Raw genomic sequence first — 27249 nt, forward strand, 5'->3', positions numbered from 1 at the left:
GTAGTTCTTTCCCGCTGCCAGGTACATAAAGTCACAGACCTAATTTTGAAAGCGTAGGGCAAGCAGCTTTTGGAGCACTTGGAAATCATGTCAGGTGAGCTTATGTGAATGTGCCCTTTGCTCCTCCACCCTCAGGAGTGAAAACTGTTCTGAGGAGTAAGTGCCGCAGCTTCCTTCTGGGACATAACTGCTTAAGCTGTTCAGTCCTTTATTCTGACACTTTGTCCTGTTCTACCTTTACCCTTTCTTCTTTTTCTTAGAATCCTTATTTTGCTTTTATTGTTTAATGCAGGACTTGAACACCCCTAAATTTTTTTTCCTTCTATGTTAGAGAAAATGGCAGGAGTGCGGCAGAAAAAATTGTGATTGAAGTAACAAATGCTGAGGCACAGACGCTCATTTCTAGATAACTAAAACTCGGTTGTATTCAATGCAGGTTTAACTGATGCCAAAATAGCAGGGAAATCAGAGCCCTGGGCTACCTTAGGAATCCGAGAATTAGCCTCTTCATTTCACAGGTGAGGAAGTGGTGTTCTGGAGGGTTGCCCAGAGCCATACAGCGAAGTTATCAATGGGATCAAGGCTACACCTTGGTCTCTTGACTTGTGTTTGGCACTTTTCCATGATCGAGATGGAATTATCTCAGAATTAACAACTGGCAAACACATTCCATGACCTAATGCTGTAATGGCTTTTTAAATACTGTTTGCTTTACTCATAAAAAATGAACTGAATTTCAAGGTAGGAGACGATTGTTGAATTATCAAAATATTCACTACAGATTTAACTTGCGAACTCCTCATATGTACATTGATTGTAATCAGTGTAAGTCTCACGGTCCAGTAGTCAGGGGATTGGTTACTTGGTGCATCTGTCTGATGGAATATCACGCCCCTGGATTTTGGAAGAATTTTTGATGGCATGAATAAATGCTTAAGACATTAACTGAATGTCTGAAATAATATATACAGTATAATACCAACATTATGTTAAAAAAAAAAGAATATTGATGCTTAGAAAGTAAATAATAACAGTGACTCTTCAAAGGTTAGGCTTATCAATAATTTTTATTTTACTTGGTTTTCAGGTTTTCTGCAAATGCATGTACTACTTTTATAATCAAATCAGTGAATATTATAAAATGTAATTTATAATCATACATACAATTTATATGTACTATGTGATTCATTTTCACTCAGTTTTTCAGAACAATGTATATGATAAAATGACATCTTTGAAGCTCTGTAGTGTAAATTATTATTTATATTATGATCTCTTTTTTGTTCCGTGGTTTTTCTGCTGTAGACTTATTTTATTTGTTAAATGTATTTTTATTCCTTAGGAAACTATTCTCCATGTGTCTTTATTGTACTTCTTCTGGTCTAAATAAATATATATAGCTGTCTTCATTTTTACCTTGTCAGTTTTGTTCAAATAATGCAGATACGCAGTTTAGAAAGTTAAGTGATACTACGAGCCTTGCAGACAAAGCATAGCAGTTCCTGGCTTCACCTGTCCCCCCCAGGAGGCTCACACTCCAGAGGGAACTTAAAAAGGTAGCTTTTACGTCCTGCTACAGATGAAGGGTTAACTCCCATACCCCCTTTACCTCCCTCTCATCCTCCCAGTGTGGTTAAATGACTATTCAAGTTAAATCAGCAATCATGTTTTCTGTTATGACTGTGTAAATATTGCCTTCCACAGACCAAATAATGTATTCGAATTCTAACAGTCCCTTTCTTTTATGGTTTTGGTTTTCCCTTAACATCCTGTTTGAGTCATTCAGTGCGCTTCTCATTGTCTGAAATCCTTCCCTGGCTTGCCCCGTCTGCAGGAGGAGGTCCAGGCTCCATGTGCTGTGGCCTGCGAGTTTGCCAGGCCCCTTGGTCCTTCTGGCCTCGGGAGCACTGCTTTCTGTCCCCGGGCTCACCTCTGCGGTGCTGTTTGCAGTGTTTGAGCGGGTGTGTTGCCCCTGTCCCTTCTACATCCCAAAATGCCTTTCCTGCTTTCTGCTGTCTCTGCTTCCCAGGCCTTCTTTAGGCAACTCGTGTGGTCCTTCCATCCCCTCCCCTGCCCCCACTGTGTCTGGTCTGGGTGCCCCCTAACACCTTGTGCAACTGCTGTGCCCTGTGCATCTGAGTTTGTAATTGTTTATGCCAGCTGCTTGCCACATGTGCTCTGGGGTCCTTGAGGTCTCCTAGGATCTTTTCAAGGGTCTGAGAGGTCAAGTACTGGGTTTTTCTACTATAACATCTGAAAACACCTAATGTTTTGCAAAACAGCAGGGCTTGTGGGAAAAATAGCGTTGGGGCATGCCACTCAAAGCCTGTGCAGCCAGCTTACCAGCAGAAACAATACCAATCCTAAGGAAATTTCTGGGACAGCTAAACCTCTGCTGGGGTTTGCAGCTGGCATCACAGCCAGTCAGTCCTTCACAGCCTTAAACCCTGGGGTTCATCGTCCTCCTTTGACATTCAGGCCCTGGAAGACCATTTGCTTATGGGTTATCATTTTATTTGCATATAGATGTCATTTTTATTAAAATTAAAAAATATGAACCTGGGTATAGCCTTCATTAGTCTGTTGTTTTAATTCAGGGAAAACGTCTTAGCATTTTTACATCTGCATCCACAGTCCCCCAGATCACTTGAAGACACTGTCCCATCATCTCATTGTCTTACATAGGAAGGTACTCTATTCTAAGCTTTTTGCTTGAAGTCTTTATGAGCTGCCACGGTATGCCTTTAGTGTGTGGAAGCTTGTGCCTTCCTGTCACTTCAGAACACGAACATGTATTGTAAACCACCACACCTTCATTATCTCCACGTCATTACCATGTATGCTGAACGTGTGAGCTCATTTGTGTTGAAGAAACATGCACTGCAGCAGGTTGTACCTCCTACTCCAGGAAGCCCTTCCTGACTTCCTCCCTCCTGCACAGCCTTTCAGCTTTCTGTTCAGATCGGTTTCTTTCCTACCAGACCAGAGAGAAAGGAGTCTGGGAAATCTGATTTTGCAGTTGGGCGCTACACCCTGTTGACAAAGGTGATGTTTTTTCCAGCCTTCTGAGTGCCTGGTCTGGTGCAGTAGATCTGAAACACAGATGCACTGCACTTTCTAAAATGGAAAAGTAATTTCCCTTGTTAATACCTGACTGACTCTGCTGCCTATAGTAGATGTTCCTAAACTAGAGTGGACTCCTGGGTCTCCAGGAACTCAGGAGCCTTCTAAAATTGTATGCAACACTTCTAATTTGTTCATTTTTTAATAGAGGGGAGTTTGTGATCAGACTCTCAAAAGGGTCCCCCCCCAAAGAAATCACTGGCCTGCAGGCTGAAGTCTACCCAGCTCCGTGTAATTTCTCTGCTCTCTTGACTTAGGCTGAGCTGTTTCCTCAGCCTGTAAATTCCCTGACTCCCATTACTGTGTTGCACAGTCCATGCCCTTAGGAGAGCTTCCTTGATCCCCGGAGCCAGTTCCCTGTGGGCTCCGTGGGCTCCTTCAGCAGCGTCTGTCACGTGAGCTGTAGCTCCCCCTCCTTTACGGACGGTTTCTCACTTGACAGTGGGCGTGCCAGGGCCTTCTTACCAGGCTTACGGTGGCGTTGGTGAGGCAGTACACAGATGGCGGCAAATGGCGGCAGTCCCTGCTCGCTTGGGTCTTCCCTTTGCCTTTCTCACTGAGAGTGTGAGCTCCCGTGTGGTGCGGTCCACGCGTGCGTTTTGCTGTGATGATTTTGGGTTAGAGTTAAGAAGGACCCGAGAAGGGTCAGGTCACTCTTCAGCCATAAAACAGAGCAGAAGGGAAATAATTCTTCAAGCTAGTAGATTACGGCGTTTCGGTAGAGCCGTCTGTAAAATGTCTCTGTGTAGTCAGAGTCGCTCTCGTCAGATCCTCAGCAAGTGCTGCCGGGGGTGGGGGTGGGGGGGATCTGACGGCAGCCGCCGCTGCCCAGCGTCGCCAGCTTTTCTGTCGTCTCGGGAAGACTTTGAGGACCCGGTGAGAAAGCTATAACCTGTGCTTAGAGGCCATGCTGTCAAAAACACCTCTAAATGGGGAATTCCCTGGCGGGCCAGCGGTAGGCCTCGAAGATCCCGCAAGCCTCACGGCGCGGCCCCAAATCCCACCACCCTTAAGTGCTGGAATTGCACCCCGCGCGGCGCGCGGTGCTGGAGCTGGAAAGGGTCTGTCCCCGTCCGCCTTCGTTGTGTGGCGGGCGCTCAGCTCGTGGGGAGGATGGCGCCGCGGGCCCTGGCCCTTTCCAAGGAGAGCGGGTGGGGACGTCGGAGCCAGCCATTTGTGTGTGTGAGCTTGAGCGCGCTAGATAGGAGCACGGCGCGAGTCTGCAGTGTTTCCCCTGCTTGGAGAGGAGGAGAGACAAGAGGGACCCCGGCAGTGGGGCAGGCCCTAGGGGCGCGGCCGCTCTGTCCGGCTGCGGTCCGGCTGCGGTCCGGCTGCGGTCCGGCTGCTCGCCTTCTCGCCAGTCAGGAGCGGACCGAGTGGGCTGTCAGAACTCTGGTTTTTGGCCATGTGGGTGTTTTTGTTTCTCGCTTTCTCTCTCGCCTGATTTATCAATTCAGAAATTAATTGATACATGAATTTGCTTATTAGCGCATTGAATAAAGCTTAAATTGTGTATTGAATAGTACTATTGAAATTCTTATTTTATCAAGTTGCACTTATGTTTCCGTTCAAAGATGCTGAGTTTGACTTGTTAGAAGTTCATTGTACCTACGTGTGTATAACGTATGTTCTAAGGCTTAACCTATTAAAGTTGTTAACAAAATTTGTGGTCTCATTTATCATGACAGGGTTTACCAAACAACAATCTTAATATGTATATTTACCTATATGTATATATATTTATTTCTATACACACATTTTAAACATGTTCCATTTTGTATTCTGTGTTTAGGTAATCTATTCTTCTTTATGTTAACCTTTTGAATTTATGTGGTGCATTTAGGAATTGATAGTGGATGTTTAAGTTTAGGAACTTTAAATCCAGTACCTAGGCTTTCCACACTCTGAAGAAGGCCACGTGGCTCAGTGATGGAGGGGCGTGGTCTCTGGAATCGGGAAGGCCGGGGGCCACGCCCCAGCCGCGCCCCCTTCCAGAGCAGCCTGTCCACCATGGCAGCCACTGGCCACGTGGGGCTCTTCAGCACTTGGAGTGTGGCCAGTGTGACTGAATTTTTAATTGTATTTAATTTTAATTAATTTAGGTCTGGGTAGCCATGTGTGACTGTGGCTGCCATACTGGGCCTCACAGTATGAGGTGATTTAACTTAGTTCTGTGTCCCAGGTTTCCTGTCTGTACAGAGGAGATCAAACTTAAGCTGCCTTTTGTGGTGGTTATAAGAATAAATAAAACAATATATTTAAAGAGCTTAACTCTGTGCCTGGAACAGAATATGTCCTTGAGAAATGGTAGTTAGTTATAATGACTATTATATACTTAATAAGCTGGAGTTACTTTCCTTTTGAGCATTCATTTAAACCTGTTTATTTTTATTCTTCCCTTTCAGGATTAATTTATTTTTGGAAATCAAGTGCAATATTAAAGGAAAACAAACCACACTACATTATTGGAAGCCATTTCTGCTAATTTTATTACATTTTAAAATTTATGGTTTGATTTGAATACTATCATGGGAGGAGCTGTGAGTGCTGGGGAAGATAATGATGACTTAATTGATAACTTAAAAGAAGCTCAGTATATCCGCACTGAAAGAGTGGAGCAAGCCTTCAGAGCGATTGATCGCGGAGATTACTATTTGGAAGGCTACCGAGACAATGCTTACAAAGACTTAGCCTGGAAGCATGGCAACATACACTTGTCAGCACCTTGCATTTATTCAGAAGTTATGGAAGCGTTGAAACTTCAACCGGGACTGTCTTTTCTTAACCTGGGAAGTGGAACCGGATATTTAAGTACAATGGTGGGCTTAATTTTAGGTAATTTAATTTTTGTAAAATTCTATTTTAAAAAGTAAGCTGAGTTTGTATTACTGTTTATGATTTATAGGGTTTGTAACTTTGTGTCCAATGTATGTTTGAATGTATATTCTAAAAGTAGTTACCTTCCTTAAGTGTGGAAACACAAGGTCATAGTAGTAACCTTGCCTTATTTTCAGCCCTGACCCTGATAGTTAGCTTTGCGTTCAGTCCTAGACTTAAAAAGTTCTTGGAACTGTTTTTGAACCCCCAGCCATTGTCTGTACTTAGAATTGAACAGTCGGAAGGTGGGAAACTCAGGAGTATCATGTAATCTACTTCAGGTAAAGTGTCCTGACAGCTGGCATCCTGACAGCTGGCATAGAGAGTTTGATGGCTATCAGGCAGTGCCCCATGGTGAAGGGGATGGTGCTGTGCTCTTGTTAGGGTGCAGGAGTCTGTGGGGTATGGAGGGTGTGGCACTGTGGGGCAAAGCACAGGACCGGGGAGAGAAGTGTGTATGTCATTAAGTTTCAGCCATCTCGTTGAGTGTCTCTCTGCCAGGCCTTATTTCTGGAGCGAGTATGCAGCAGTGATCAAAAGGGACAAATGTCTCTGCCTTCAAGAAGCTTACTGGGTGCTTACTACGAGGGCTAGGCATTGCTGAAAGCACTTGACATACAGTAACTCATTTATGCTCCGAGTAACCCTGTGAAGTATGTATTGTCATGATTCCTGCGTATGTCGGTGAGTAAACCGAGGCACAGAGGTTCAGTAACTCGCCTAGGGTCACGTAGCTAGGAAATGACAGCTGGGGGATTGAGAAGGCGGGTGGACAAAGCATGCACGCAGGAGCGTCTGCTCTGAGACATTGTGATGTTGGATGGAGGATGAACAATCACGAGTGTCACTGAGCCGCTTAGTATACTGAGAACTGCTGTGTGACAAGCATTAAGGTAGAGCGTCAGGCCTATAACACGGACTCTTGCCCTTGGGTTGCAGACTGGCGGGAGTGGAGAGACAGGAAGATGCACGGTTCTCATCCCGTGTGCTGTGTGCCGTGGTTGGGTGTGTGCCCACGTTATAGGGATGAGACTGGTTTACAGACTACTCTACAGTGATGGGGATCATGGAAGGATTTTAAATAGAGAAATGGCTGTACTCTAGGAGGTCCTGGTGCGCTGAGGCAGTCCTGGTTTTTCCTGGTTATCCTAGCATCAATATTAATGATGTCCTTTTCTTTCCCAAAGTGTCCCAGTCTGCACGGTAAATTATGTGTTCACATCGTACGACTTTAGGCATTTTCAGGCCTGAAGTTCCCCTTTCCTAAACACTGACTAGCTCCATACTTGCTCTCCTAGTCGTGGAACCTGCAATCATTTCACTTTTAAAAAAGCCCTTTCATCCCACAGCTGAGTCAGTTCCCGATACATAATAACTGGTCAAAAACGGTAACATTATTAATTTCTTCCAAGAAAGAAATTTAGCAGCTTACATTTGAATTTGGTGCTCTGCTGATCCTGAGATAGCAATTTTTCATCAGGTTGGGAATCCCAGAAACCTAGCACTTGTGTCATTAGCGCCTCTTTGAAAAAGGAATCTCTAGGGTTTGAGACGGTCTCCAAATCAAAGGAACTTAGCGGAGGGGGAGTAGGGAGAGCTGCTTTTCCAAAGCGGGAGCTGCCTTCCTTGAGCCAGTGCATTTCTTGACTAGCTGTGGCTGCTTAAGGCTCAAGTCCAGGCCTCACTCCACGTCCAAGCACCTGTTGTTCTGCCCTTCACTCTTCTAGCCGGTCAGCTGGCTCCTGCTGAGGGAGGGCAGTTTAGCCAAAGGCCTGGTGGGGGGAGAGCAGGGGTCCTAACTAGCTGCCTTACCAGCAGTGAGGTCACCCTCCTAAACTCCATTCCTTAGTACTTGTCTCCAAGAAATTAGATGACTGGGGCCAGATGCATTTGAAGGCCGACTGCAAACGTCATCATATCTTGAATGCTTTCTCCTCTATACCCGCGGGCATTGTGGGGAAACAGACCCTGGTCTGAGTGACCCACAGTGATGCCGCTTCCTCCTGTTAGCAGGCTCCAGGAGGTCGCGAGTCTTCAGTCACATGTGTGACCGCGCTGATGGGACAGTATTCCAGCGTTTGTCTGTGTGTGGTCCTGCAGTCAAGACCAAGATAGAATACCTCTCCTTTTGCTGGTAAATAATTCATTTGATGAGAAAGATAAAGACATTTTAAAAAAGGAAAGGCAGAGAGAGCGGGGTCTGTAAGACTGTGATTACAGTTAATAAACCTTGGATCTCTCTAGCTTCTGAGGAAGCTAATCTTTTTTCCTCCTGCTCCCCTTTTTTGGTTTGTGTTTCTCCAGCATTTAATTAAAGTCAAGGAGGGGGATACATCCGTAAAAATCACTTAGAACCAGCTCCACGGGGGGCTGCTTCCGTGTTGCCTGTAATAATCTGAGAGCCGTGCGTCGGGCTTGGCCCAGTGCTTCGCAGTGGCCGTAGCAGCAGAAGCTGTCTCCTAGCTGCACTGCTCTAGCACCCTGGCCCTCAGCCCTGCTCTCCAGTCCCGAGACGGGCGGCGCGTGCTCCCTGTGGGCAGCACTCCTTGCCCGAGGACACGCTCCGTGTGATCCGGAGGCTCTGGGCCGCACCGGGAGGGCAGCGCGTCTGACGAGGCCCCTTGAGGGATCTCCCCTGGAGAGGGTGGGCTGCAGTCCTGAGAGCTCTCGTTCAGTGAGAGGTTAGGGTGATCCTGGCTGCAGGAAGTGTCTGTGATTCCACCACATTTGGAGCAGTTACTCATAAATGGAATTTAGTTTTGCCGCGCACTGAGGAAATGGACTGCTCCAGGTTCTAAATCATGCCTCCTTCTGACAACTTGTTTCGTTCCCAGTTGAAGATAAATTCTTGTTCCGCTCTCTTCTCCTTAGGAGTCTTCCTGGAGCAAAGGGTTTCCACACAGAATCTAGTCCTTAATTGACCCTCCTTTCAGTGCTGTCTTCTCCAGGGAAGCCCATTGAATAGGGTGCGGGAAAGAGGTCTCTCGTGTGTCCTCATTAAATATCAGAACCACGCAGGCACGTTACTCTGATCATCTTTCTGGTTCAGGTGGGGACGCTTCGTCTCCATTCTGGTCCTTTGTGCTGAGGGATTCACCCCTTATGTAACCCATAATATAAAACTTAGGTGTTGCTCATAAAACCTGTAACCTCGGGCTGAATGACTTTCTCAGTCTCTTGCCTAGGTCCTGAGTTAGCAGACGTGACTGTGGAGAGACTGCCAGAATCACCCAGCACTGCGTACGCCGCTGCCTCAGCTCTGCAGCCTTAGTTCCTACAGGTCACACGGTGGGCAGGCTTGCGTGTCTGATGGGAAGAGCACCGCCAGTGTACCTAAATGCCCTCGCCTCCCAGGGGGCTGGTCAAGCTGCGCGTGGCCGCCATGTTTGGTCTCTGTGCTCTTTCTCTACCACAGGACATTAAGCGGTACTTACTTATTCAGCTACACTGACATTGCCTTTGACCTCAGACATTCATGTTTTCTCTCGCACTTTAGCCCTCTTCCTCACTTGGATGAAGTTCTAATTTACATGCCATGAAGTTCACCCATTTTAACTGTGCAAGTCAGGGAGTTTAAGTCTGTTAGCAGAGTTGTACAAACATGACCATAATCCAGTTTGAGAGCACTCCCATCACACATAAAGATCCCCTACCCCAGCCCCTGGCAGCCACTTAGCTACTTTCTGTCTCTGTAGGTTTGCCTTTTCTGTACCTTTCATGTCAGTGGAGTCACGCAGTCTGTGATCTTTTGTGTATGGTTTCTGTCCTTGAGCGTTACATTTTCAGGGTTCATCTGTGCTGTAGCGTGTGTCAGTGGTCCATTCCTTCCGGTGGCTGAGTAATCCTCCGTCGTGTGGGTGTGCCACATTTTGTTTGTCCTTTCACCAGTTAACGCTGATTTTGAATGATGCTGATGTGAACATTCATGTACAGATCTTGGTGGAGACCTCCAGTTTCATTTCTCCTGGGTGGGTTCCTAGGAGTGAAATTGCTGGGCTGTATGGGGGTTTATGTTTAACTTTCTAAGAACTTGCCGAGCTGTTTTCTGGAGTGGCTTGCACCATTTTATATTCCCACCAACAGTACACAAGGTTCTAGTTTCTCCATAGCTGCACTGATGGTTTTTTTTTTTTTTCTTTAATAGCCATCTTAGTGGGTATAAAGTGGTATCTTGTGGTTTTAGCTTGCACTTCCCTGATGCCTAATGATGTGGAGTATCTGTTCCTGTGCTTTTTGGTTATTCCTCTATTTTCTTTGGTGAAATGTCTATTCAGATCTTTTCTCCATTTTTAAATTAAGTTGTTGCTGTACTTATTATTGAGTTGTAAGTGTTCTTTATATATTTTAGGTACAAGCCCTTTATCAGAAATAGGATTTTCAAATAATCGTTTCATATCTTTTTAAGCAACCCTTTTAGAAAACCCCCATGGCTCACTTCAGGCCTGAGAATGAGGGAGATCCAGAGTGGTCTTCTGCCTCATCTCCCCCATCTTTTTTGGTGAGACAAAACCCATTCTGCACGTTTCCAGGGTTCTCTCTAAGGTAGATTCTCTTCTCTTCTTCTCTGCATTAAGCCAAACCTCAGTTTTCCCTCTATATTTCTACCCTACTTCTTCTTTTTTAGGAGATTATTATTTTTTTTTTCTTTTTAAGAATTACAAAGACTGTCCTTGGTATGGGCTTTATTTTGGGCTCTGAGCAAATCTGTTTTGAAAAGAACCCTTGCGTTTAGGCCACTACCATTTTCTGAGATCAGTTAAGCTCCTTTACACCGTTACTTCTTAGCCCTGGTTGGGCTCCCGTGCATCTTTTTTCTGCCCATATGCCCTGCATTGAGTTGCTACCATTATTGTTTTCTTGGGGTTTTCCCCTCACTTCTGGTTGTGGAGCGGAAGTCATTACTGACAGCCATCTCCTTCATTGCTGCTCCTGTGGAAGTCCCCAGATGATTCTGTGTTTATGGGTGTTACTGCTGATTATTACAGGGCAGCTAATAGTAATAAAAATACAGTTTTAGGGAACAGTGCAAGCTGTAGAAATTTTACCAAGTTTTCATAGTAATTTCTTCTGGTTATATTTCTTCAAGCTCTTCTTCGAGGTTGAAAGGCACTTCCCTCGGTGCTGTGAAAAGTCTCAGGTGGGTCACTTTGCATCCTGAGTTTTTACCTTCAGGCTTAACGCTCCCCAGCCTGGATCGTCCATGCACCAAAACCAGTTGAACCGTATTTGCGAATTTGCCGACTTGCTGAAATGCGTCTGTAACCCTGATGTCAGTATCTGTCATTGGCGCACATGTGCGGGTGCCGGCGGGGGCGGGGTGGTGGTGGTGGGAGCCGCTCTGTGGGCGTGGCCCCAGCTGGCCTGGGTCGAGGGACGGTTCTGCTCCTGGTTTCAGCGTCTCAGAGCGGCGGCCAGAGGATCGAGTCACAGTGCGGTGCGAGCAGCTTGGGTGCTGGGCCCCTTTCTCCTGAAGCTCGCTTCTTGTGCAAAATAGAGAAAATAGACTCCACCAGGGTGAGTTTTTAGGACCGAACGTTATTATCTCTGTGAGGTACGTATGTATGTGTCTGTGTGCGTATTTCCCTAGTAGCCGTGGTGTAGCATTTGCTTCGTAAGTATTTTCTGGACTTTACAGAACATAAACGACCACAGACACCGTGTGCTGACTGTGTACTCCAGAACACTCCTCACCCTCTCTGAATTTGTGTCTCTGTGTGAAATGACTTGTGAATCTCCGTCTCCCGGCGACTCCCTCCGGAGCTGGCGCCCACGCCGTGTCTCTCCCTGGCAGTCTCCTCTAGGCTGAGCTGGGTGCCGGACTGAGCACCCGCGTCAGAGGCTCACCTGTGTCGCAGGGCTGCTCCTGGAAGCTGCCTTCACGTCGTCTGTGCGGGAGCTCCTGCAGCCTCAGCCCGTCCAGCCTCCCTCACCTTTGGTGCAAAGAATCTTCCCCCGGATTCTGCTGCTCTTTGCGTTGCCTTTACATACACTTCCTCTGTCCTTTTGTGGAAGCTTCTTTGGCTTCAGCCTATGGTGAAGGGTGGCTCTTCCTTCTGTCTTCAGGTCACCTCCCCAGGCAGAGGATTCCCAGGTTTCCAGCACCAGGTCTGTCTGCTGAGCTCTGGACACTCCGCATCCTCCAAGCTGGCCAACAAGCTGGATACTTGATTATGCGGTGCTTACTGCACGCCTCTTCTTCAGTGTGCACGAGATTCCCAAGTTCAGCCTGTCTCCAGCTCAAGTTGCCCTTCCTTACCCTCGCCCACACAAGACAGAGCAGCTCAAGTGGCTTATACCTCCTGTGTTTGCATTTTGGTGAAAGGTACTTTTTCCTACAAAAATTACTCAAGGCAGGGCCTGAACAGCAGTCTCTCTTCTCTGTCCTTAACTTTTATCTTGCGGGATAGGCAGTCTGTTCACAGGGTTAGAAACCTGAAAGAACCACCAGGCCCCTCACCTGTCTCCTCGCTTTGTCTCATCTTCCCACCTGAAGAGCAGTCAGCGCATGGAGCCCTGGGGACACCTCCGCTTCGGCACAGACTCGCAGGATGCTTAGAGGGTGGCAGTTGACTTGAAAGCAGAAGACCTTTCCTAGGTACATAAAGGAAAGTCTGTATTGCATTTTAGAAGATTTCTAGCAAACAGCTAAAATTAGTAAGAAATTTATTTTCAATGACATATACTTTTCTGTAAGATTTACTTCTGTACAATGCCTCATTCTGTGATAAAATAGATTTGACACATGAAGACGTGACAAATACACATTTTTATGCTTTGTATATATATCACTTGCCTCAGTCTTCCTTGTGAACCTTTTAAATTTGGGATGGTAGCTAAGTTTATGTACTTTATCATTCTCCCGAAGAGTATTTATTATACGTGCCATTGAGCCCGCTGCTGAGGATACAGCAGTGCAGAAGACACATCCCACACCCTTGAAATCGTGCACGTCGCTTCTGAACTAGCAATAGAAGCGTTGGGTCAGATTTATTGGCTGTTCTTCATTTAGTTCAGGAATTTTTATTGAGTATTGATGTGACTTGGTCACTGCACTGGCCCTGGAGTGTCTTCACAGGTGAATATGCAGTACAACAAAAGGGCTGATGAAATGGCTTCCGTGGAAAGTGAGTGCGTGAACAGTTGGATCAAGACCTACAGCTGTTCACGTTACCTTGTAAACCATGTCCTGTTCTGTCACAGTTGCACACACTCCTCAGTTTACTGACTGCTTTGGCGTAGTGTCTGGTGTAGGCGTGTGAGAGATGGTCGTAAACTACTCTGGCCACGTTAGACTTGGGTATTATCAGCCCACTGGGTGGAAATACCTGAAGCAGCTGATGGTGACATGTGTTCTTGATATGTGGACATTTTAGACATAGTTTACTTAGGATCTTGGGGCCATGCTCCGTAACTGTTTAAACCGACACTTTCAGATTTCGTGTAAACATATTTTTAAGATTCACCTGTAGTAAAAGAAAACAGTACTTATATCCATAAGCTGAGAGAAGCCTGAGGGACTGGAACGTTCTGGTAAATTCCAAGGCTTGCTTCACGCGGCCTTTCCCAAACCTAGAGAGCAGAGAACAAGTCTCCAGTCTTAGGTATGTCCCACTAGCTAAAGAATTTTAAGCTTAACATGGCAAGATTCAGTAAATGTTTGACAGTGTCTTTTGTTAATATGCTTTGGTAACGTGATATAATAAGGCGGAGAACCATAAGAAAATATTTGTATCGTAAGTGGAAATGCATTCGATCAGTTTCTCTTATCTGGTTATCGGTTACTTAATCTTTTGCTGATCTCATTTTTTCTTCCCTTTTCTTCATCTACCTTTGCACTATTTTGTTTCTTGGCGTTATACCCCAGGGTGTTCACGGAAAGAAAGAATTAAACCTATTCTTGTCTGCTTTTCACCTGTTACCATCTCTGAATTCTTCTAAAGTTACTTGTAAATCTTCCCAAAGATGCCTACTTTATTCAACTAGAGTTAGTAATAAAATATCATTGTAACTTGTTTAAAGGTGTTTTTACATATACAGTTGGTCCTCTGTATCCACGGGTTCTGCATCTATGGATTCATCCACCGTGCATCAAGATATTGGGGGGGAAAAGTCCAGCAAGTCCCTAAAAGCAGAACTTGAATTTGTCACGTGCCGGCAACTATATACATAGCATTTACGCTGTATTTCCTATATGTAGCATTTATGTATTGGGTATTACAAGTAGTCAAGATGATTAGGGGAGGATGTACAGATGTGCAGGGTGCATGCGGTTACTACCATTTATATGAGGGACTTGAGTTGCACAGATTTTGGTATTTGCAGGGGGTGGTCCTGGAACCAACGCCCCCCCCCCCACCGCCCCAATACTGAAGGGTGACTTTTAATTCTCACTGAGAAACTTTATGCTAATTTCATGGAAACCGAATAACTGATTCACCTACTCCCTCTTGTGGTAAATATTTAGTTTTATCCCGATGCTTTTATTTGTAGTTATTAACTCTTGATTATCATTTTAGCAACGAGAGCACAGATTTGAATAGTCCAAAGAGATTTAAAAAATCATTTAGATGGGCATGGCAATAATTAGGAGGGTGTAGCTAGGGTGCTCAACCCAAGCTGCCTTGTTAGGGTCACCTGCAGAGCCTGGGCCTCACCCTGAGAGATTCCCTCCCCCTGTTTACAGTTTAAATCAAATTAAATTTAATCGACTTTGAAATTTGATTTTAAAATTCACAGGTTATTCTAACATGGAGTCAGGGTAGAGAACCACCTATAAGCTGCAGTTTTGCTTCTACAGTTAATCAGTTTTGTATTCAAGGGGAGAGCATGTTATAATTTCTAATGATTTGTACCCATCTTGTACTTTATGGTGTGTGAAAGACTTTTACATAATTTACATGATTTTCCCACAGACCCATTCCATACAGTAGGAAAGACCTCACATGGTAAGTGACTGGTCTGATGATCCAGCTGTAGCAGGAGCCAGGATTGGAAATGAAGGCACTGGCCTTAATCCACCCGGTTTCTCAGCACCCTGCAGTGCTTCGGTCTCACACGGACTGCGCCTTGTTCATCTTCAGAGCTCCTCTGGTTATGTGCTGTGCACTGTGAGGTGCTTTTTGCTTGTGGCTGTTCCACGGATTAGCTCTCCGCACAGCACGGAGGACACCGGGCGTCCTGGGCGCTGTGCAGCTCTCAGGTGCCCGGGCCTGCACACCACGCTCAGTGCTTCAGAGGGGGCGTGGGGGTGCTGGGTGTCACACAGGGCCAGCAGCCATGTAGGTAAGAAGTGGAGGTGTTGATAGACACTTGATACCTAGACCTAATAATCAGCGACCTTTATGTATAAGCTCTCATTATTGACTAACTGGAAGATGATAAATAAGCTGGTGTAGGTCCAAATACTACAAAAGAAAAACAGTCTTTAGATTTTTTTGTTATATAGGAATTTTGTTATATTATTGCTCTTAATAAATGGACTTTTGCCAGCCTTAAAAATAATTTCTAATATAGGATACCTATGTTTTTCTAATACCTGTATTTGTCTTAATAAACTTTGACTTCTGTGTAAGTTTCTGTTTTCTCTTTAGTATTTAGCAATTAAAGATAGTGGTCAACTGTCAGTACTTTGGTTTTTTAAGAATTTATATGACAAAAGTTAAGCTTTTATTATTTCATAGAAAAATCTCTTCACATTGGCACATACAAAATAACACTGGCATCTGTTCAGCACAGTCAAATTAACATTTCATCTGTTAGATGGTGATAGGGAGTCTTAAGCTCTCGTCTTTTGGATGCCATTTCAGTTTTCTCCAGCAACAGTTTATACCTTTCTATTAGAATTATTGTACATTACTTATTTATTTGAAAATCTTGTACTTTTTTTTTAAATCTCTTTGACTAAGCTCATTATTTTTTGATCGAAAAAGTTATACATGCATGTGTTAAGACACACTTCAGACAATAGAGTGTAATGGTGAGAATGCCTCCTTCCCACCCCAGGCATCTTAGTCCCCTTCCCTAGAAGCAGCTGTGTATGCTTTTTTAGTTTTCTGTGTTTTATTCTTCCATTCTATTTAATAACAGGTGTCAAATGAGTTGTAATAAAGAGCATCGCGCTGCAATTTTATCATATGCTTGATGTGTTCTAGTTGTATATCACATTCTAAATAAATGAGATACTGGTGACATTGCCATTTAAGTTCTGCCTTCTATTAATGCATTCTTTTCAATTTATTTTTTTCAACATGTTAATTACTGTTCAGTTTATTAGTGATAATTAAAGATATATCTCCATGATATTTTAAAATTAAGCAGTTCCACCTGTTAAAAAATCATGAATGGTGTTTGTACTAGAAATTAATGATAGTATATCGTACATGTGTGTTTATGATACTATCAAACAAATCCATTGTATGTTAATGAAATTGTCTTTATTTTGTGTCAGGGTGATGGAAAAACAACGTTAAGAAATTTTCTTAACAAACTTTGAACCTTATTTCCAAAAGGTGCCACTTTGCTTTTAGATATTGTATAAGCAGAAAGCAAGAAAAGGAAAATGAGACCAGTGGTGTCTTAAGTGACAAACAGCCTACGTAGTCCCTTTTGACTTAGAGCTCTTAAGTTCAGACGCCCTCTGTTACTAAGGCAGTCTGAAATATTGAGCAGAAGCCTTGATTTCTACATTCTCTACTTGCCGCCTTTATTATAGTGTTTATCCGTTCGGTCCTATTGGAAGCTTCAGCCCCAGCAATAGTGACCTTTTTTTATTGACCTCTCATCCATATAGCCCTCATTTTGTTTTCCAGATGGTTGATGAGTATAACTAGATTCCTAAAATGAAAAAAGTCTCCGTTATGTTTTACGTTCAGTGGATTACCTTAAAAGGGTAGAAGGAAAATTAGATTCATTTCCTAGAGCAATATTTTCCTTACTATGTATATAATGTTAAGTAACTGTAGTGTAATTTGAGTTTTTTTAAATGAGGAAAACTTTACTCAGTGTTTCCTAGCCTTTTTTTGTTTCCTTACGGAAATTCAAGTTTTCAGAATAGTCAGATTCAATACTAAATTAAAAAGTGACGTTACTACGTGTACTTCTCTAAGTTTATTTTTTTTGTGCCATTTTCGTTTATTTTTTGAAAAAGGAAATTCTAGTTTTTGGCAATTTGTCTTTGGTAATATTAAGGAATTACAAGAGATCTTAAAAGATATTGGATGGGTGTCCCAGTTAGCAGATGAAGACTAATGGTTTGACAGTAAGGACACAAAAAATGAGAAGCAAAACATTTAAGATTTCATTGATCAGAATAACTTATTTAAAAAAGTATAAAGCATTTCAAAGGAAGGTAATGCTGTAAGTGTTGTGGTCAGATGGACCTTTTTATCTAATCTTTTTTTAATCTGAATACATTTTCCAAATAGAATCAGTTTTTTTAAAAATTAATCAAATGCAATAGAAATATAGTAGGTTTATCTGCTTTTGACCTGAAGATAGTATCTGAACATTTTGGTTTAATTTTTATAGTTAGGTAATTCCTAGATTACAAACCAGTATTTTCATGTGCCCCCCTGTACATTCAAAAATGTTAATTGAGGACTGATTTTTTTGTTATTTTAAAGTTCTTAGAGGTCGGTAGAACTCCAGTATATGTTGTATTTTTAATGGCATTCAGAAGGGGCCACATCCAGTTAAGTAGTTCCTAAGATACATACCAGATACAGAAAATAACACACACACACACTTTTTCCTGAGAGACCAATCTCAAAGTAAGACAGGAATATGACAAAAACGTAGAATGGAAAACCTGATTGGCTCAGTCTCAGAAGTTTGGGACGAATGAGATGACTAGCTCAGAACAGTGTGTTACTGTCATGGGGTCCTGGGGCAGGCACAAGGCACAGTAGCCTTAGGAAATGGGAATCCTGTTGGTCACATTCTCGGCCAGTAGCAGGGTGGGGGAAGGAGCAGTCCCTAGATCGTTGCCCTGTACCTCGTTCCTGGACTGTCACTCATCCTTGGCTGTGTGCAAAAAGAAATGCCAAGTAAGCGGTGTAAAGTGGGCGGGAACAGGAGAGTCAAACCAGCTCCGCCCGGCGCCACACTCCCCTGGACAGTGGGAGCTCCAGAGGTAGAGGGTGTGGTCTCAGCCCTGGAAGTAGCATTCACTGGGTCGGGGGGTGCTGTGCGAGGCTTCTGTCATACCTGTGTCAGCCCGTGGATGCAGACGTTTGAGAATTACCAAATTCTTAACAAATGGTAAAGGAGAAGCTAAGGGTAATTAACTTAAACTTCATATAGAAATATGATTATCTCTTTGGCAGTATTGTCCTGACAGATAAGCTACACCCTGGAGAGAACTCTTTGTGACTTAGTTTTTTTTAAAGCGGTGTAAATAGGTTTCCATATAGCTTTTAAATCTGTGGCTAGCAGAGACATATTTCAAGCCCTCTTTAAATGCTCCTGTGATAGATAAATGAGCAGAAATTAAAAGAGCTCTATAAAGACATTCTTAATATTTTTTATAAATGCTGCTGCTACAATTGCAGGTCCTTTTGGAATAAATCATGGGATTGAGCTTCATTCAGATGTGGTGGAGTATGCCAAGGAAAAGCTGGAGAGCTTCATCAAAAATAGTGATAGCTTTGATAAGTAAGTATTCACACCTATAGTTCTGCTTCGAAAGCACTTGATAAGTAGACGCGTTGACATGTCTGTTCCTCACTACTGTTAGTTTACTGATCCTGGGTTGTCAGTTGAGTGCAGCAACAATCAGTGTGGTATAAAATGAGAGAAAAAATTAAGTTAGAAAACTGCTGTGATTTTTATTCTGTGTACGTATATAGTGAATTACAAATAAATAACTTCTATGTTTTAATTATATGCTACTGTCACTTTATTAGTAGGGTAATGTTCCATTCATTAAACATCATACAAGTACCTTTCCTGAAGATAGAATGTAAAGATGTGCTTGGCATTAGAATACTTTTTGGGAACTGTGTTCACACCTTTGGGTTAGTAATTTAATAGTCTGCCCTCTTTCTTTGTAGCATAAGAGTGATACCTGTTAGAATATGGAGGACTTTCTTAAAAACATGAAGTTACTTAGTAATATAGCCAGAGGAAATTATCATCGAAGTATATTGATATATCCTGTGAGGGCTGTGTTTGAGAAATTTGCTTATAGAACCATTGTTTTGAACTCCTACTTTCCCTTAGAAGAAATACTGCACAGGCGTTGGCCCTTGCGTGGGCAAGGAAGTCTGTTTGCTGTGTGATGTCCCTAAAGTTCAGCAGTGGTAGTACTGTGGGGCAAAGGCTGCTTCTGCTGAAGTCCGTGAACTCCTGTGAAACTGGAAAATTTGGAGGGCGTTTATCTCTCTCAACTAGTCATATTTTCAAAGAGAGAAAGGCCTAAAACGGATAGGAATCAAGCTTAGAACCTAGTCCCTTTACTGTATAGCAGAGCTTTGGTCCAGGGTTCCAACCAGCTTGTTGGGAGTGGGCCTCACTCAGCTCTGGCCTGGCCTGGCCTGGCCTTGCTTGGAGGTGGGGACCTGGGCTGGGGGTGGGTTCTGAGCTGAGGGCTGTTCCTAGGGTTCAGGCCTGGGGGACAGCGCTAAGAAGGAAGCAGGAGGGCATTTGAGGGTCTCCTGGAGCGTCTTCCCCCCTCTCCTCCCTTCTCTGCCCCTCCTCCCCTTCCTTCCCTGGCCCCTTTCTTTCCGTCCCCTTTGCCATGGCCAGTTTGTATGTGTCCCCTGGCAAGTGGCACTTGGTGGGTTGAAGAACAGAAAACCGAGGTGCCGCAGAGTCCGCAGTGCAGGAGGGAGTGTGACTGGGTACGGCTTTGGCTTTGTTCTGTGATCAAGCCAGTGGATCTGAGCAAGTCCCTTGAATTTTCTGCAGCAGTTTGCTGAACACAGTTCCTTATCTTATTTATAAAGAGTTAACATTTAATTCATGTTTTTGAATCATTTTTCAAATGCTTACCGTGTGGAATCGTATTCTGTTTCCAAGAGTAACATACTGTTTGACAGAAATAAAATAGTTTTGAGTTCAAGTTATTTGATAAGAAATTGAGTTTCAATGTTAGTATCCTTTTGTGTCTTCATCATTTCCGTCTGTCTTATAATTAGTGGTATGGTAAGTGCTTAAGATATGGGCATGGCTAGTTTTTATATTGGTTATTAGAACTATGGAACTTTGTTGAATTTATTGAATTTCTGTTGTTCTAAGTATTTGTTTTGATGTTGAAACTTAACATACACATAAGACTTTTGAATACAAGTAAACTTGGAAAATATGATAGTAATATCACTAAAAGCAAATGTTTAAGGTCTATCTTAAGAACTGCTATATATTAGATAATATATTTCAGGTGTTAACACATAAAGGCACAGATAATTCACTTTTGGGTCATTAATCAGGCAGAACAAACTCAAGGAAGAACTTTGAATCATCGAAGTACCTCTTTACAATATCTGTGGAGTCAAGTTTCTTGCTGACAAGTGGGCATGGTCCTGGCAAACAGTAAAATATGTCAATTCTTTAAAGTATTTCTGTGTTGATGTAATTTAAATATTAAGTAATCTATAACACAGATAATTTTGAAGGTTTTATATATTTAAGTGTCTCAATTAAAATTTTTTTTTCTAAAATTGTTTTCATGTAATCGTAAGATGATCAAATGTCCTTGGCTTGTATTTCTTGAGTGTTGTTGTTACCGTGTTATACAGGTTTGTTATCCATAAAATGGTGAATCATCAAATATGGTGATATGACTGATCTAAATGTTTCTTTATAATTTTTAATGGTCTTGTTACTTTAGTTAATCAGACTTTATGATATGGTTGTTTCTGAAGTGTTACAACTTACTTTTAAAACAGATTCTTATATTAATAAACTATTCTGAAAAAAAAAAAGACAGTTCTGGAAATGTTATCTATTCTGGTTTTCAAGTCGCTCCTGAAACAGTGGTTACGTACTTCAGATTATAAAGGTATCTTGCACATACAAGGGGTAGTAGGTACTGGGAAATGCTTCGTTTTGCACAAAGTCGTGAGTTGGGTGGAAGTTAAGTAATCAAAGTTGAGTCATTTAATGGGCTCCTTTAACATCATTTGGTTTTGGTGATAGAAATGATGAAGATGTAGTAGTTTTCTTCCTACCTTACTTGTGTTTTGATGATTTCTTTGATTTTTCTTGGCGTTTGTTGATAATATTCCTAGTTATTTTCAATTTTTAAATTTGAAAACCTTGCTTTGGAAAGTTATGTTTAAAATTCCGTTCCTAAGCAATTTTATTATATTTAATTGTGTACGGGTCATCAAAATAGGTTTTAATTAATAAAATATAAAGTAACTCAGGAAAACAAATTGCTATTTATGTATTCCTTAGTACTTAGTATTGTTCCTTAGTACCAGGCTATCCTTGATTGTGTGTAACACGAAGACAGTAGAAAGCTAAAACCTAATACTTTTCCAATCTTATTTATCCTGTTGGTTTGGATCTTTTTTATCAGTTCCTTTTTCGAAAGTATTGTCATGTCACTTATGATTTAAACTGTATCTTTAAAGTTTTCTTATGTATATCTATTGGAGATCATAGTGAACTCCCAAACACAGTAGGCGGGAAAAGATTCAGTAAACTACTCAACATTAGATTATGTAATGTAAGATACATATTTAAAAAACAATATACAGATGTATGTTTCTGTGTGTGCTTTATAAAGCAAGCTTGGTTCCTGAGTCTTGAAAGTACTATTTCTTCTTTCAGAAAAAAGATCCTTAGTATAATGTATATACTTTTAAACTTTCTTTCTATGTCTTGGTTCTGTATCAGCAAATGAAATAATTTGGAGAGGCTACCCTGAATTTACTGTACTTGGAGATAGGAGGGAAGGGGGAGTTCTCTTGTGTGGTTTATTCCTTTGCTCTGCCTGTGCTATACCCACATGTACCGAAATTCCCTAATGAACTGACATTTGATTTCAAAGGTTCTCTAAAACACCGGCAAGCTTTTTCAGATGAAGGACCAGATAGTGGATGTATCTGGCTTCCTGGGCCAAGCGGGCTCTGTTGCAGCTGCTCAGCTGTGCCACTGCAGTGCAGAGGCCTCCTGGGCACCCTGTGGAGGGGTGGGCGAGGAGTTCCGGTGCCACTTCATTGACAGAAACAAGTGCGGGCTGCATTTGGCCTCTTGTCCGTGGTCTGCCGGCTCCTGTTCTGCCCGTCACACACACGCTCCGCGACGTTTTTATCTTAGCCCAGTGGCTTTCGTGAGCGAAGGAGAAGTTTGGGGAAGGTGAGGTTATCTGAATCAGTGTTTGTGCAGGTAGAGTAAGCAAAATAATCTCTCCAGCTGTGTTTACTTGGAAGAGTAAGTCAGTTAAAGGAGCGTGAATTATAAACCTTTACCCTGTAAGTGCTTTGCAAGTAAGTGGTAATTGGTGTAGCATTTATTTACGGCTTCATTGATGTGTTTGTATACGCTGTATACACGGAGCCGACTTGGCTCCCTAGAGGGCATGCTTTGGGGTGTGCCATTCCCTGTGAGACAATAGGTCCTGTCTCCTCTCCCCTCCAAGGAAGCTGTACCTGATTTTGGAAATACTCTACTGTCATTAGCCACATGAGTGCAGCGTAGCCTAATTGAAGATTTTCATTCTCTTTGAATGGGGGACTGTTGTTTCTACATAGTTTGTTGTAGAAATGAGTCATGAAGACAGTAATGAGATGATAAAAATAACAGCAGGTAATGTGTATTATCTGTTCCTTAAGTACCAAGTACCATTCTAAGTGCTGTACCCACAGTCCTAGAGGCAATATTGATGTCCACATTTCCCAGATGGGTAAACAGGGTTAGACAGTCCATAACTTCAGCTAGGCCAGTCTTTGTTTAGTTCTGATTTAGCTATGATGATGTAAAAACTGATTTATCAGGGGTAAGCTGTGCCAATGAATTACAGCCTAGCGACTTGGCCCCAGATACAAAAGTTGAAGCAGCACTTTTATTTCCATCATTTATTTATTTTTTCCAGATTAGAATTTAGGGACTGCTGTTAGCATGGTTACGTGCACTATAGCATTTTTATCAGAAAGCACACCTACCTGTTCATTAATGAGACTTACCTGTGGTATGGGTGATGGAGATGGGCAGGAGAGGAAGCATGTCCCTCAGGGTCAGTCAAGGTACACACTTTAAATTACCTTCAGAGCTAGTGTAGTTGTCTGCATTTTAGAAGAATTTGATTGATTTGTGGCAATGTCTAGTGTCCTAATTTTATTTTTAATTATAGACTCCTTTTCCACATTATATAGTTTGCATTGGAAAAAATTAAATGCTACTGTATTCTATGAGTTTATCACTAGAGCAGTCCTGCTTCATCTTTAAGAGAATTATGGCATACTTGAAGTAGTTTTGCTATCTTAGATATATAGTCAGTATTATTTCAAACTAGTTCTCGGATACTTGAACACTTTGGTATATTAATAATGTTCAGATGGTAGTTGTATGAGAGATATTATAGGTCGTAAACACAGTTTTTAATCATGACAAACATTGAAATGGTGGGACAGAAAAATGCTTAAAAATAGTCATCAGGGCTACCAGTTATGTATTTTAACATCGGTTAGAAATGGCATGGGTAAAAGTTTGATGGCTTCTAACACATTTTAGGAGAAGAAATTATTCTGGGAATAACATACTGTTTGACAGAAATAAAATAGTTTTTATCCCAAGTTACTTTATAAGAAATTATTGTTGAAATATATGAAGGCTCACTGTTATACGACGTACCTGTCACATTCCCTGTAAAATGTTTAGGGATTGTTTTTGGTCCTGTGGAGTCTCCTAAAGCTCTATTCAATGAGAAATCTGTGTGTTTACTCTTCACACTGTGCTTTAAATAATGCTTGAATTATTCTGGAATGAGTTTGATACAGTTGGAAGGGAAACCACTTGAAAAGGTAAAGTCTTTGATTTTTTAAATTTTTTAAATTCAGTAGCTTACTCCTTGGTTGTACGAGTTTTTGAATGGTATAACTGTACTTGGAGATCAAGAGATTAACGTTTCCTTGGGTTTTCTTCCCAATGGAATGTTGTGAAGTTTGTTTTTTTTTTTTTGCAGTATGCGGGCCTCTCACTGTTGTGGCCTCTCCCTTTGCGGAGCACAGGCTCCGGACGCGCAGGCTCAGCGGCCATGGCTTACGGGCCCAGCCGCTCCGCGGCATGTGGGATCTTCCCGGACCGGGGCACGAACCTGTGTCCCATTGGCAGGCGGACTCTCAACCACTGCGCCACCAGGGAAGCCCTGAAGTTTTGTTTTAATGAAGTAGTCCTAGCTGTTAGGGTTCAAATGTATATTATGACAAAGTGTTTTAAGAAAAAGAAGTGTCTGTGATTCATTTGGCAGGTTGTTTTGGACGAAGTATGAGAACAAGATAGGATTCTTTCCTTTGTCCTTGAAGTCCTTTATTCCACGGGAATAATGGTCTGAAATTTCAATGATAGTGTCCTATGGCACATGATAAACTAGGTGTGCAAACTGTCAGCTCCCACTCCAACGGTGTATTGAAGGGGAATGTTGTTTTTTCTACTCTCAGTCAGCTCCTAGACCTAGACTATCCATCTAAGAGGGAAGCTGCAGGGCAAGGCTAGGTCACCCTGGTCTCCTAGCAGCTTATCAAAAGAATTATATGGGCAAGTTGGCAAGGTCCCTGCTGTGAATGGAATCGTCTGTCCATCTCGAGATGAAGATAATCCGGCATGCACCTGTAAAGAAAAGCACTGCTGAGGTAAGTGATTGGACTTCGGGTGCTAGTTTGGCCAAGGGCTCATGTCGTAAACCAAGCTATCTGTGCTCTCTCTTTTCCCACAAATGATTTTCCGTGCACATTTTATTTTAGTAAGGGCATGTCAAATAATTTTCCCTCTCGACGTAAGAGTCTAAAAAGCCATTAGATTTTCAGGTTTAAATCAATAAATAATTATAAGTCTAAAGTGGATGAATTTGTAGTTACTACATTTTAGAACTGTTTAACTTTTTTTTTTTTGTATACAGGTAACTAAGTTACCTAACTTGTTAGGAAGTATAATTTGGTGTAATATAGGAGTATAAGGTATCTGTATCTGGGAGATTTTGTTTTGGAAATTTTCTTCAAAGGATAAAAATGATTGCTACTTTTCACATTACTAACAGACATAGAATTTTAATGAGCTCCCCTAAATCAAGTATGAAAACTGGAAGAGAACACAAGAACCATACTTTTAGGATTAAAATGATAACCACGTAGGAAGTCTCCTTTTGGTAGGTCTCTTATCTTTCTTTTTTTTGTTTATTTTTGTTTTGCTGTTTTTTTTTTTTTTCCCCTTCTCAGGTTCCATTTGTGTGTGGTTGATGTGGAAAGGTGGAATTTGGATTTTTTTCTTTCACTATTTTTAAACCTAGATTTTATGTATAAATCTATAAATAATGTAGCACTATTTTATAATAAAGTGAAAACTTCTGGTTAGTTTATTACTACAGTCTTCCAGATTATACAGAATGGTATTTTTGTTGTATGTCCTTTGCCTATAGAGGTTTGTGGAAACTTGGGGAAGATGCAGCTTTCAGAATCTAGTTAAAGCTGAAGGAGGAAACTGTTCTCTTTATTTTCTTTTTTACACTGGAAGAATTAGTAGCAGTTGTAATTGACTCTAGCCACACGGTAGCTGTCATCCATGCCTCAAATCAGTCATTTGTTCTTCATACGTATACGAGTACATCCATAAACATTTGCCTGAAAAAGTTTAATCATAGACTTTTGAAAAAATATTATTAGTAGGATTTATATGAATTTATTTACTTGAAATGCTATTTTAAAAATGAGCCATAATTTCAGTATCAGAATACAGAATGTCTAAGTAAGATCCTCACCTCTGCCTCGTCAGAAATACTAAAGCTCATCTCTAAATCCTTTATTAGGAAAGATAATCTATAACCCATTTGTGTATTTAAAAAAATAATGTTATAAGTACAGGCAGTTTGAGAGTTGTTTTGTTTTCTTTGATAGCGTGAAGGATTCGTGAATTATTGGTGAAGGTGAAGCCATAGCTCTAAGTGTAATGAACAGTACCCAGACGGAACGCTGTCTCTGCTAGACATGCTTCTTATAACTAGTAAATTACTATGCTAGGTGTTTTTGTGCCTACATTTAAAAACATTCACCTTTCTACCTGATGTGTCCTTGAAGCTTTACTATTTTGTGTCTAGAAATAGTCCAATCCTTCTACTCTTTTTGGAATGTTGTCTCAGGTTCAGTTAAACTTTAAAATTTGAGTATGCTGGTAAAGGAAATTAATTTGTTAAATGAAAGTGTAAAGACCCATATGCATTTGTTAGAGGTATGTGGTCCATTTGCATTAGTAGAAGTTATTTATAAATTTAGAGGTCTAATTTTTCTCTATAATGATTCTTTGTAATATTCCCTAAGTGGAAGCAGTTATACTTGTTCAGATCTGCATTACAAGGGAAAAGACTTTCTTTCCTAGAATAAGGTGGCTTATTTAAGATCTTCAGGAAGGCCCCTAAAAAGTACCTTTCAGGGGCTTCCGTGGTGGCACAGTGGTTGGGAGTCCGCCTGCTGATGCGGGGGACGCGGGTTCGTGCCCTGGTCCGGGGGGATCCCACATGCCGCGGAGTGGCGGGGCCCGTGAGCCATGGCCGCTGGGCCTGCGCGTCCGGAGCCTGTGCTCCGCAACGGGAGAGGCCACAACAGTGAGAGGCCTGCGTACCTCAAAAAAAAAACAAAAAAAAAGTACCTTTCAGTTAGAGGACAGTTGGTTTGGTTTATTCATTAAAGGCAAAAGTGTTTGTTTTGGTTTATTTTTACTGTTTGAGTTTTGCCTTTTTTTTAGCACTTGGGGAAAAAATCATGTATTTTGTAACATGAAGCTACAGTAACATATAGCTACAGCTATACAGTTATTTATAGTTATCCAATTTAGTAAAACAAGAACCATCATATTGATATAGAAGGTGCCATGGGCACATATTTTTTCTGTAACTGTTTCTGTGCAGGTTTCTCTTCTAGTCCTGGGGTTCTTGTGATTAACATATTTAGTTTGTCAAGTTTGGGTTCATCTTCAAAGTTGGTAGGTGGAACAGCTGACAAAACAATTGTTTCTTATGTTTCTCTCCTACTTAGTTAGTGTTTTTTGAGGCCCGTAATAGGTGATGGAGATACAATTAAAATTCAGAGGAAGTGTTCA

The 27249-nt window shown here is 42.0% G+C and overlaps 1 protein-coding gene across 10 annotated transcripts in view; it reads left to right on the top strand.

Annotated features, from left to right (window-relative positions):
* PCMTD1 (protein-L-isoaspartate (D-aspartate) O-methyltransferase domain containing 1) overlaps positions 1 to 27249 on the top strand; it is a 60603-nt gene that overhangs the window by 20966 nt on the left and 12388 nt on the right. For 2 of the 10 annotated variants that reach the window (XM_067712348.1, XM_067712351.1), the window contains exons 2-3: positions 5529 to 5958; positions 18549 to 18651. The exons of 1 other annotated variant lie outside the window; for it this stretch is intronic. In XM_067712348.1, coding sequence (XP_067568449.1) covers positions 5652 to 5958; positions 18549 to 18651 — 410 coding nt within the window. In that variant the 5' untranslated portion in view covers positions 5529 to 5651. Of the gene's footprint in view, positions 1 to 436; positions 519 to 5528; positions 5959 to 12063; positions 16202 to 18548; positions 18652 to 20426; positions 24118 to 27249 lie in introns of those variants that run through there. 7 more of the 10 variants (XM_067712357.1, XM_067712355.1, XM_067712353.1 and 4 more) reach the window with 7 other exon arrangements.

The sequence above is a fragment of the Pseudorca crassidens genome, chromosome 17, assembly GCF_039906515.1.
Source record: "Pseudorca crassidens isolate mPseCra1 chromosome 17, mPseCra1.hap1, whole genome shotgun sequence".
NCBI classification, from domain to species: Eukaryota; Metazoa; Chordata; class Mammalia; order Artiodactyla; family Delphinidae; genus Pseudorca; species Pseudorca crassidens.